The sequence below is a fragment of the Manihot esculenta genome, chromosome 3 (assembly GCF_001659605.2).
Source record: "Manihot esculenta cultivar AM560-2 chromosome 3, M.esculenta_v8, whole genome shotgun sequence".
NCBI classification, from domain to species: Eukaryota; Viridiplantae; Streptophyta; class Magnoliopsida; order Malpighiales; family Euphorbiaceae; genus Manihot; species Manihot esculenta.
In genome coordinates this window covers 22,379,412-22,391,937 of record NC_035163.2, presented here as the reverse complement: position 1 = coordinate 22,391,937, position 12,526 = coordinate 22,379,412, and the positions used below count along the sequence as shown (strand labels likewise).

The following is a 12,526-nucleotide window of genomic DNA, read 5'->3' as shown; positions in this document are numbered from 1 at the left end:
TAAGAGCCGATCTTAAGCTCCTTATGTGTTTTAAGTAAGTTTTAAGTTGTTTTATGGGTAGAAATGCATGTTAGGTTTTAAGTTGAGTTTATGGGTTTTGTTGATGATTTGAACAATGTATGTTGATTGTGTGTAGTGGGAGTGTTGTAGTTGGGGTATTTGATAGTTTGAGACCCCTAGGTGTGATATATGGTATGTATGCATGTTTTAGAACAAGTTTATGCATGATTGGTGAGTTTGGAGGCAAAAATGCATAAGGGAGCTAAGTTTCTGCCCTTTGGCAGAAACCAGGTTCGGCAGCCGAAGGAGCTTTCGGCCGCCGAACATGGCTGGGGAGGCAGGCCTTTCGGCTGCCGAAGTTGCCCCCGAAAAGAGACTTTCGTCTCTGTCTGGGACTTTCGGCCGCCGAAGGTGCCGCCGAACATGCATGAGTTTCGCCTCTGTCTGGGAGTTCGGCCGCCGAAGGTGCCGCCGAACCTACCTGACTTTCGGCTCTGGAGGGACTTTCGGCCGCCGAACCTGCCGCCGAAAGTGCCCTGTTCAGCCATTTCTTGCATGTTTTTATGTGATGATTTCATGATGTTATAGGGGGTTTTTGGGGAGTATATTAGAGTTATGTTTATGTATGTTTGGTCCCTCATTGGAGTCCACCTGTGTAGGTTCGGACCCGAGGAACCGAGGACCCCAGCAGTGAGCCAGCTGCTACAGAGTTTGTCAGAGCTAGCCAGAGGTGAGTGGAATAAACTTTAAGTTTTAAAAATAAATGAAATATGAATTTTGAGCATGACGCATGCATCATGAATGCCATGAGATATAGTAGGTTGCTTGCATTAGTATTCACGAATATGTTGCATTGCATTTATAATGTTGATGTGGATTGGTTATTGGATGACCCTTTAGTCCTCATATGATATGATGATGCTACGGCATGAGATATGGTATGGAAGTCCAGGTTGTACCCATTCTACGTCCCTGGCACAGTTGGACCGTATGATATGTTATGTTAAGAGAAAGACCGGTTGTACCCATTCTACGTCCCGGCACAGTTGGACTATGTAGAGGACTATTGGTGACAATACCATCCGAGATGTGATTTGTTGTGATGTGTTGCATTACATAATGGCATGAAATTTTAATATATGTTTTCTTTATTTTGCTCACTGGGCTTTGTAGCTCACCCCTCTCCCCTAACCCCAGATGTGCAGGTACAGGGTAGACCAGGAGGTTAGCCAGAGATATGAAGAGTGTATGTAATAGTTAGTTTGTGGACATGACAGTTGTATTATGATAGTTATGTTATGTGTAATGATATTGAGGATTAGATATTGTGCTTGACATTATGTATTGAGGTATCCCTTTTATTACATGATCAAAATGTTTTATAATGTTATGGAAGCCAACTCATCTCATGATGTATTTGCCCTTTGAGGCATTGTTGAGGTCCCACAGAGGGATCATAATTATGATTATGACTATGTACAGTATATGTTCAGGTTGAGTTGGATGTTTGAAAGAAAGGTTTTAAATTTTTATGTATTTCTTGATCATGTATGGGATTAAACAGGTTTACAGGTTATATGTCAGGCTTGCTACGGGTCCCGGTGGCCTTAAGTCGACCCGGATCCTAGCGCCGGTACCGGTCCGATTTTCGGGTCGTTACAGTACGAAGAACAGAAGAAAGCCAGAAGTGGAAAAAGACAAAGGGGATTCGAAAGTCCAAATGACAAAAAGATGAAAGGATGTTATGAGGGAAGCTGTACATAAACAGGCGCGGTCATAATGATTCTTGGGATTTACCCCCTCGTCAGTCGAGGCAATAACTGACGAGGAGGTAAAGGGGCAATTGATGACCGCTGGATTTCTTCACCCCGGTCTAGGGCCAGGCCCACGACACCAGGTCCTCTTCTAGGGACCTTCAAGCCTCATCACATGCATCAAGTCCAGCCCACTCAGCCTGAAGGCCGGACTCCCATCAATCTCCTCAATTAGGCCGGCCTAGCCCTTTGGGCCCGATGAATAAAATCCTCTCCGGGTTCAGCCCATATCATATCATTCGGTCTGGCCCAGAATCAGGAAGAAGACCTACCCCTCCTTCACTTGGGACCACCCGTACGCGCGTCCGGGAGAATCAGGGGCCGTTACGCATGGGACAGAGATTTGATTCCCTCGTACGTCCGTATCAACGTAGTAGGGACAGGTGGTCCAATGATACACGTTCTGTTAACACGTCACTAGCAGATAAAAGGAAACATATAAAAGGAGAAATAATCTCCTCTAGGTCTAAGTTTTTTCCAGTTTTACAGAACTATTGTAAAACCCTATTTTCTGAATCTCAGATCATCAGTATTTAAAAAAATATTTTTAAAAAAATTACTATTTAAATTTTATAATACAGAAAAATTTATTGATTTTAAAAAATATATTGAAATATTTTTTAATATTTTAAAAAATTAATTAATTAATTGTAATTGTTAAATATTTTATTATTTAATTTATTATTTTAAAAAATTATTAATTATGTTTTTAAGTTTTTAACAAGTTTATTTATTAGGTTCTGAATATTTTAAAATTTTTTTTATAATATTTGACTATTAAAATTATGTTGAAAGATCAAGAGGTATTTTTTTTTAAACGTAAAATATTTTAATATATTTTTAAAATAAAATAATTAATTAGTAAATTTTTTTATATTTACAGGGATTAAATGGTAATTTTCTAACCCTCTATTACGCCGGTTTCATTTTTCTCCGCCCGTCAAACCCCTGGTGCTCTCTCTCGATAGCGGCAGAACCAGCCGCTTTAATCTCCTTAATATTCCGTCAAGACTTCCCTCCACCACGTCAAGATCTTCTTCTCAACTCTTCTCCACCTTTTTCATTTCCTTATTTTTTTATCTATAATCGTACCTTCACTCTCCTTCCTCAACTTTCCGATTTTGCTTTGAGTAAATACCCAATCTGAGCATAGTGGAAAAGGAGGATCACTTTTAGATTGCAGAGTTCATAGAAGCAAAAGGGAGATGGAGAGAAAAGGGAACTCCAAATTGAATATCGCAATCATACACCCAGATCTTGGTATAGGTAATTTCATCATTCACCCATTTCCTCTTTTATATATATTTGTATAAAGGGTGATGTGAAGAACAATCTGAAGGTCCCTAATTTAATTTGAGCAGTGAAATTATTACTTAATTTAATGCATAATTTGGTATCTCTCTCTCTCTATCTTGAAATGACTCTGTAATTTGAAATGTTGCTTTGTTAGATTGGGGGTAGTAATTTAGAGAAAAAAAAAATCAGGAGTCTTTCTTTTTTGGGGAAGAACTGAATTTGGTACTTGTATGTTGGTGAAATGATTAGTTTATAATGGTTGTTGAGTGATTGTGGCATTGAAGTTGATGGAGAGGTTAGTAGCGATGGCTCGGAAGATTGCAGTGCGGGTGAATGTAGGTTTTGTCTCTTTACCTTTTTATCCAGTCTGATGGTGTATCAAGCCTCTGCGCTGACCTCCTCAACTGAGCTTTCAGCTTTCAAATCAATCTTGAAGAGAGGATTTCCTTCTGTAGTTTACATTTAAATTTGTCACTTGTTTGCAATTTGCTATTGGAAGCCATGATTTTGTTCTCTCCTTCCTCGAGGGGAAAAAACTATTTTATGTTTTGCAACCAAGACCATTAGATAAATATTTCATTGCACACCCGTACACTTATGGAAAAAAAATTTCTCTATTGAACCATACTTGATTATCTGTATTCTTAATATAATATATAAGTAATTACTGTAATTCTCAATATAATCTACAAATTAATTACTATATAGTGCAGCGTAAACAAAAATGTTCTGGTATCCAGGTTTTCTTGTGATGTCTGAATAATTTCAAACTTATTTTAATGGTAGATTATAATGATTGATAGGTGGAGCGGAAAGATTGATTGTAGATGCGGCTGTTGAACTTGCCTCCCATGGCCACAATGTTCGTATTTTTACTGCTCACCATGATAAAAACCGATGCTTTGAGGAAACTGTTTCTGGTGAGTTTCTTTTATTTTATTTAGCACTTCACAAGCCTGTTTTCTTATTTCGTGCATTGGTGGTATTTAGTTGAAGATAGTTCCTAATTTATTTATCAAGGTTGGTAACTTGGTTAATTATACTTTAATATACACAGACAATTTTTTTAAAGTATATTATTTTAATTTGTTGTTTGTTCAGGGATTTTAATGGAATGCTTACAAAAAGCCAAATAGGAATGAGAATTTGCAGTTCTCTTGATTTACATGTTACATAATTATATTCGGTGGCTTCCCAAGAGGGGTGGGGGTTGGATCCTTTATCTTCATTTGTTTTCCTCTTACAACTATTTGCATTATGCGTGGTGAAATCATATGATATGTCTGTTAATTTTAATTGCCTGTACAGGTAGCTTTCCAGTTACTGTATACGGATCTTTTCTACCTCGGCATATATTCTACCGTTTACATGCTGTTTGTGCATATTTGCGGTGTATTTTCGTTGCTCTTTGTGTGCTGTTCCTGTGGCGATCATTTGATGTTATACTGGCAGATCAGGTTTCTGTTGTCATCCCACTGTTGAAAGTTAAAAAATCAACGAAGGTAGCTCCTATATCTTTATATTAATAGATGTTTATGGTCCTTGACCTTCTGGAGTTTCATACAAGTCTTAGTTATACAGGTGGTATTTTATTGTCATTTTCCGGATCTGTTACTAGCTCAGCACACAACTGTTCTTCGGAGGTTATACAGAAAACCCATTGATTTTGTAGAAGAAATTACAACCGGTTTGATTCCTTATTCTATGGTTTCTGTTGTTCATGTTATTTTTTTTAAAAAAAATTATCTTACTGTAAACTTTAGCCTGCAAAGGGGTCTAAATCTTATCAAATGTTTCTTCTTCTTCTTCTTCCTACTTTTTTTTTGGTGCACTTACTTTTGCAGGAAAGGCAGATTTGATACTTGTTAATAGTAAATTTACTGCATATACTTTTGCAAATACATTCAAGCATCTCCATTCGCGAGGAATTCGGCCTGCTGTTCTCTACCCAGCTGTCAATGTGGACCAATTTGATGAATTTCATTCTTACAAGTAACTGAGATATTTTTATAGCTCTTGAATCTTTAGCTCTAGAAGTGCTTTTGAAATAAACAATTTATTTCGCTGTACTTTTCCTGCTTATTGTGGCATAGGTTGAATTTTCTATCCATCAACCGCTTTGAAAGGAAAAAGAATATAGAGCTAGCAATTTCAGCATTTGCTATGCTTCACACTCTCGATAAACATGCCTTTCAAAATCATAATCTATCTGATGCCACTTTGACTATTGCAGGCAAGTAAGTTCTGCTGGGCACTTTGCCTCTTTTGAATATCCTTCTTTCAGGATTTACTATATATTGCATAAGTTCTTGTTTCAGGTGGATATGACAAACGCTTGAGAGAAAATGTTGAGTACTTGGAGGAACTTGAAAGCTTAGCTGAAAGGGAAGGTGTGTCTCATCGAGTTAAGTTCATAACATCTTGCTCAACAGCTGAAAGAAATGCCCTTCTTTCCCAATGTTTATGTGTCATTTATACACCAAAGGTATGGTATGATACATGTGCTTATGGCATCGCTGAGATTTGAGATTAAAAAAGTATTTTCTTCCTTCGATAAATAAAATTTATAGTTAATATTGATGTAGGATGAACACTTTGGCATTGTTCCGCTAGAGGCAATGGCTGCTCATAAACCTGTCATTGCATGCAACAGTGGAGGTCCTGTGGAAACTGTGAAGGATGAAGTGACAGGCTTTCTTTGTGATTCCACTCCTAAATCTTTCTCTCTGGCGATGGGTAAACTCTTGCAGGATCCTGAAATGGCTAAGAAAATGGGTGAACAGGCACGTCAACATGTCACTGAATCATTTTCTACAAAGATTTTTGGTCAGCATTTAAATCAGTATCTCATCAACATTAGTAGCAGCAAGGAGGACTAACAATCATAATAGCAGATGATCACAAAACCATCCTTCGCTACTTCATACGAGTTACTTTGGAGAAAAAGCATCTGTTGATATCATGATAACTTCAGGTTGTGTACTTTTGAGCTGTTAAGTCATTTTATTTACATATATAATGCAGTAGTCACTGGAGTCGAAACATAGAAATCTATCACTGGAAGCAAAACATTTACATGGTTCTATTAGGAAAATGAACTAATGGAGAGATTCTAAGTATTTTTCATTTTTGATCCTTGAGAGATCCAAATATTCGAATCAGAAGATTGCATATAAAATCTCATTATGCTTGGAGTCTTGTTTCTTTCTACTCATTGGCAGCAGCTAGCAGGAAGTCAAAGCTGCTGAAGCAACGGCAGAGTCACAACTAAGTAATATGGTACTGCTAGCCAAAAATTGTAACAAGAGGCTGTAAGGGTTTGTTTATTTATTATTTATTATCTCTTCTTTTAAGATAGAAGATTTCACATATAGTGGGATAGAACACATCATAAAATTCATAAATTTACATCAATTTTGTTTACAGAATTCTATAATCGTGAAAAAAAAAATAAAAAAAAAAAGGAAAAAAGCTTGAAGAAGAATAAGATATCTCTTACAAAGATTGGGAATAAAGGCACCCTTTTTTATTCTCTATCTTAGCATCTATGAGAAACACGTTGATTTTCTAATTGTTCCATCACGTAGGTTTACTTTGATATTTCATTTTTTTTTTTTTTAATTAAATTTCTACTAGTTAAGGTGAGGATAGATCTAAAAGCCATAGAAGGCCATCTCCATTAAAGAGAAAAGAAAACTTGCTGAATCTACGAAATATATATATATATATATATATATAGAAGAACTATTCTTATTAACTAAGAAAATGGCTGAAAATACAAGGAAAGTAGAGGTAAAGGTCCATTACCGGTGAAGGAAAGGCCGGCAGCAGCCTTTGAGTGGAGACTCGAGAAGAAAAAAGCTGCAAGCGGAGACAGAAGCGAAAGCAGAAAACCAATGGAGGTTCCTAATAGGTTAGCATACTAGGATTTAGAGATATTAGGGGTTCAATCCCTGAGCTCTCGTATAAAGTTTTGACTACTTTTATGCGCATATATTTTGATTTTATCAAATTATAAGTCAAAAATGTCTAATTTTTTATTTGAAAGCTCAAAATATCTTTAAATATATAGTATTTTTTATTATTAAGTTATGTTAAAACTAACACGTTTTTTTATTTTTCAAAAATAAATAGTTCGATTCTTATATTTTAACTTTATTAAACTAATATATATTTTCAATATTAAATTTTAATAATAAATAGATATATGTGTTTGTTATATATATATGTGTATTTTTTTTTTTTTTTGGGTAAGCAAAGAACAATATAATGCCCAAGGCCTAGAGCATACAAATTCTAAGGCTAAGCCCTCTAGGGCTTAAAAACAAAAACAAGCCTATTGGAATTCAAAGCCATAGAGACCAAAAACAAACTTGACTCGTAAACTCGTATCCGGTTATAGCTTCAAACAACATTGGTCTCTTCAGCCAAAACTCAAAGTGATAGAAGGTTTCTCCTGCAACATCAGTACAAATAAAACGCAAACTAAAGAATAAAGGAGGTTAAAACAATGGCCAAGCAACCTAGAACTTTCAAATCAAAGAGGAACCAGTGCTTAAAACAAGGGCAATACATGCATCACCAGATTAAGGTTATGGGTGATGAAGACTTGGTATTATAGAGGAGAAGGATATATTCCTACCTACATCTCCAAAATGAAAGATTCCAGCAAGGGGGGAGGAAGATGCGCTCTTTAGCAATCCATTTGCATCTTCCGAGAATTTCCTCCAAGAGCCACCACCATCCTCCAGTCCTCTTGTAAAGTTTAAATCAAGAAAAGTGTAGATCCAGACAATGATGAACTTAAGAGGGGACTGGCAAGGGTGACCATCCCCCAAAATTTTAAGTAATTTAATGGAAATTGAATATAAATACGTTTTTAATAGTCTGCTACATTTAAACTTTCTTTAAAAACAATAAAAGTTGAATATTTAATAAATTAGAATTCTAGTTTTACTAAAATATAATTATAGTTAAATTATAATTAGTTTAGTATAATTATATTAAATTTAAACTATATTTTAATCCTCCTTAGCCCCTGAATATAAATGTTGTTAGCCAATACTTTACCCTTTTCTAAAGGTAAATGTGTGTCAGTCATTGGATCTTTGACCTCCAACCTATAAACCCAAGTAAATAGCCACAAAATTAAACCCAATCAATCATAAAAAAGAACCCTTTCTTGAGAGCTCTATGCAATAAAATTAAAACACCAAAAATTTATCCGCACCTAATTTGATAATGGATAGGATAAATCCTCAACTCCATAGGAAGAGGTTTATTCCATTCGATCTGATTCGATTTGATCGGTTTTAATTTTTAATAAATTTTTTACTTTTTAAAATTTAATTTAAATATTTTAACCTTAATATGATCTAATCTCTTTATATTATTGAAAATAATATAATATTATCACTAATTGGTTTGGTTCAATTTTTTTAATTTTTTTTTAATCAAAATCGAAATAAATTAAAATAATTAAAATTTTTGAAATAAAAAATTAAACTAGACTCAAATAAATAAAAAATTAAATCAAAATTTTAAATTATTTCGATTCGATTGATTTTCTCAATTTAAACCGAATTCTACGCATGGGCTAGATTACATAACCGGAAAAGAGAAAAAAAAAGTTTATATGTGAATGAAGGTCTCAATAATAATATTTTTAAAGATTATAAGAAAAATTAAAATTAATTTTTTTATAAATGAAGATCTCGTAAAAAATTTTATATCTCTAATAATACAATTTTGCACGTGAATGCCCCCAAAATTCAAAGTGGGAATAAATACAAATTTCATTCTATTTAATAGATATTAAAAAATCATTATATATTAATTTATATTAATTTAATTTACTAATTAAAATCCGAATTTCTCCCATACTTATCTTGACCTTCCAAACTCAACCAAATCTAATTAATATGTTGCCTCTTAAGTGAAAAACTGCCTTATTTAAATATTTTTATCTTTATCATGAAGCAATCCCAAAGTATTATATGTATTTAATTTACGTTTCTATTCTATCACTATATTCTTTAATTATTTTTATTTTTATATTATGATGATATTTTTATTAAAAGACCTATGAGACAAAAGGTTAATCTACATAAAAATAAATAAATATAAAAAATGAATTAATAAACAATAAACTCAAAATAATCTCACTTTAATATATTAAAATCTAAAAAATTGAATATATAAATTAAAATTATTTTATTTATATACCATATAAATAGCAAGCAATTCATTGCTTGAGCACAGCTTCTCCACAGTCATAAAGTTTCAGCGCAAAAAGAAACTAAGAAAATGGATTCCATTGAAAAAGCTTCATTTCCAATGGAGAAAGCAGACAAGTACAGATCTTTCTTGTACGATGAAGCTGAGACCACTGTGTGGAGACATGGCTGTCCTCCCACCTATGATTCTGTCAATCAGCTCTTTGAAGAAGGCCGAACTAAGGTCTCCTCACTTCATCATCTCTTTCTTAATTTTCTGTGAAAAATATTTTCATGAGGCTAATTATGTTTTCTGCAGGAATGGCCAAAGGATTCACTTGAAGAGATAGTTCAGAAAGCTATCAAATCATGGGAAATGGAGCTCTCACACAAGATCCGTTTACAGGACTTCAAGACTATAAACCCTGAGAAATTCAAGCTTTTCGTTAATGGTGAATATTCAATACATGTGACTTTTGTGACAAAATTTTATTGTAAAAAAAATTGTTGCACTGAAATTTACAGAGCAGCGCAGTTTTTGTGGCGATTTAATTTTTATTTCATCGCTAAAACTTTTAATGACAAATTTTATGTATTAGTGGCGATTTTGATCACGCAAAAAGTCTATTTTCTACCTTTTGATTTTTGATTTGTTTAATTTTGAAGCAAGATGATATCAAATAAATATATGGGTGCAGGAAGAGAGGGATTATCAGCAGAAGAGACGCTTAGAGTTGGGAGCTACAATGCTCTGTTGAAGAGTTCATTGCCGAAGGAGTTTCAATACTACAAAGCAGAAGAAGAAAGTTTTGAATCGTCTCATGAAGCGTTTAGATCAGCTTTTCCTCGTGGTTTTGCATGGGAAGTGATGAGTGTGTATTCAGGGCCTCCTGTGATTGCCTTCAAGTTCAGACATTGGGGTTTCTTTGAAGGTCCCTTCAAAGGCCATGCTCCTACTGGACAAAAGCTTCAGTTCTATGGCTTCGGAGTTCTTAAGGTTAGTATGATCAAGATCTAATACATGTTCTTACAGTTTATATCTAAGTAATCCATTAGAGAAAAAAAAAATTAAATAAATATAGGTAAATAATTTTCTGTGGATTATATTATGGAAATTGGAGAAGGGGTCAAAGCTTATCTCACAGAGAAAGATAACCAACCATTAATTAGGTTAATAATTCAAAGGGTGAGGATAAGGAAATATGAACAATAATTTTTGGCCATTGATTATGTTGGAGATGTGTAAAAGTCTTTCTTACAATTAATGCATGGAAAGCTAATTGACCAACATGATCAATCATTCAAGTCTGAAATGCATACAAGTAACAAGAATGAGTGATGAAATTTGGAAATGGCAGGTGGATGAATCACTAAGGGCAGAGGAAGTGGAGGTGTACTATGAACCAGCAGAATTGTTTGGTGGGCTATTGAATGGACAATTGATTTCAGAATCCCAAACCCATCATCACACTCATGGCTGCCCATTCTCCAACTAACCCTCTTTACTGTTTTCCAATGTGAACCTTTCGCTTGCTTCTCTCATTTTCAGTTCTATCTTATCTGCAATAAATTTTATTTTAAGACAAAACAAAAGATTAAGGTTGTGATTGGTATTTTTCATTTTCTAATATTTAATATTTTTTTTAACTTCACAAATATTATATTGTTCAATTTTCAACATTCTCAAGAGTGAAAAAAAGTATAATTTAAAAAAAATCTAAAAAGAATGTATTTCATATAATCGAAAAGTAAGAAATAATAATAAACAAATGGAGGAATTGAGAACAGTGAGAAAACTTTAGAATTGTTATTTAATTATATGCCTCCTTTAACATTACAACATTATTTTTCTTGTCTGATCATATAATGATACCAAAAAAAATCCCAATAGTAATATGTGAAGTCAAAGGTGGTAATAAGATCAAACAACTAACAAGCTGCTGAAAGCTTCAAAGAGAGAGAGACAATATAATCTAAAAAAATAATAATGAAAATCCAGCATTACTTCATTCGCAATTGATTTCAAGCAACCTGGAACCAAGACCCGAAACTGCCTTAGATTCTCAGTCATTTCATCTATACTTTCCATTATCTAATTGCTAAAATAAAAATAAATAAATAAATAAAAGACCATGCTTTTTCAACATGTTATATAATATATATATATTACATATAATGTCATTATTGTAGCCGTATAAATCTTACTGATAATTAATGTGGTACAAAAATCGTCTAAAGTGAATCATATGTTGTCACTGTGTTAAAATCACTTAACAGAAATTTAATAAATTATGATTTGCGATCATTCAAGTCTCACCACATGATAGAAAATCCAATCGACTGGATGATCGAGGTTCATAACAAATAAAAGGCTCTTTTCGTGTGTTTGATCAAACCTCTAGTAAAAATCACCAACTAATCTTATTTTATTATATTATAAAAACAAAGCATATATGGAGTTCTTAACTAAATAGAGCACCTCATTTACACGCGAGCCAATGATTTTTTTTTTTTTTAAGGAGTCTATCATATAGTCAAAAAGACTTATTGAGAAGCCGTCACTCTACATCAATCTAATGGATGGAAAGACAGAGGCCTTTGGTGTCTCCTCCAATCAAGAATTGGGAAAATACGCATTCTAATATGCTTTTCTAAAAGTTCAAGTTTTCTGTTTACATTCACTCTTCTTGAAAGCTTACTGGCTTGAGCGTCAGAATGGTTGTCTCTAGACGCCAACTACCTGACCTTCTCCCTTTTTCAGATTGACAAGTCATATTGAGCTCATTTTCGGTAACATTATTTGGTTGCATTGCCAGGATTCCATTGATTCTCTTGTTTATTTGGGATAAATCCAGTCTAATAATTTCATTTACATTTTTACTTAAAATTCTCTTCATTTCTTACACTTTACTCTTAAAATAACTGAAAATTTATAAGCTGTTTATAAGTCTGCCGTCAATAGGAGAGCCATCGTCTCCTCTTTTTGGCAGTGGACATAATACTCCTCCCATAATAATTGAGACCTACCTAAATAATTTGAATAATGAGTAGATAATTATGCAATAGATCAAAAAACTGCAAGCAACTCTCGATAAGTATAAAACTTGGGAGGAAGCCTCATTTATGGCTCTCAGAATAAGGGAGGAAACTTCTTTCGAGACTCTAAAGACTTAGAATGAAGGCAATTCACACGCAGACCAA

At 33.8% G+C, this 12,526-nt stretch overlaps 2 protein-coding genes across 3 annotated transcripts; both read left to right on the top strand.

Moving 5' to 3' along the window:
* Positions 1-2,735: 2,735 nt before the first annotated feature.
* LOC110612091 (alpha-1,3/1,6-mannosyltransferase ALG2) lies at positions 2,736-6,463 on the top strand. Of its 2 annotated transcripts, none has more exons than XM_021752752.1 (8): positions 2,736-3,080; positions 3,914-4,030; positions 4,419-4,612; positions 4,692-4,797; positions 4,955-5,102; positions 5,204-5,343; positions 5,429-5,595; positions 5,696-6,463. In XM_021752752.1, the coding sequence occupies exons 1-8, from the start codon at positions 3,020-3,022 to the stop codon at positions 5,987-5,989; spliced, it is 1,227 nt and encodes a 408-aa protein (XP_021608444.1). In that variant the 5' UTR covers positions 2,736-3,019; the 3' UTR covers positions 5,990-6,463. The 2 variants fall into 2 exon arrangements, with proteins under 2 accessions (XP_021608444.1, XP_021608446.1); XM_021752754.2 differs by lacking the exon at positions 2,736-3,080 and adding an exon at positions 4,212-4,313.
* A 2,896-nt stretch (positions 6,464-9,359) lies between these two features.
* LOC110610982 (pathogen-related protein) lies at positions 9,360-10,981 on the top strand. Its single transcript, XM_021751067.2, has 4 exons — positions 9,360-9,569; positions 9,645-9,777; positions 10,024-10,322; positions 10,684-10,981. Exons 1-4 carry the CDS (start codon positions 9,417-9,419, stop codon positions 10,819-10,821), a joined length of 723 nt encoding a protein of 240 aa, XP_021606759.1. The 5' UTR covers positions 9,360-9,416; the 3' UTR covers positions 10,822-10,981.
* Positions 10,982-12,526: the final 1,545 nt, after the last annotated feature.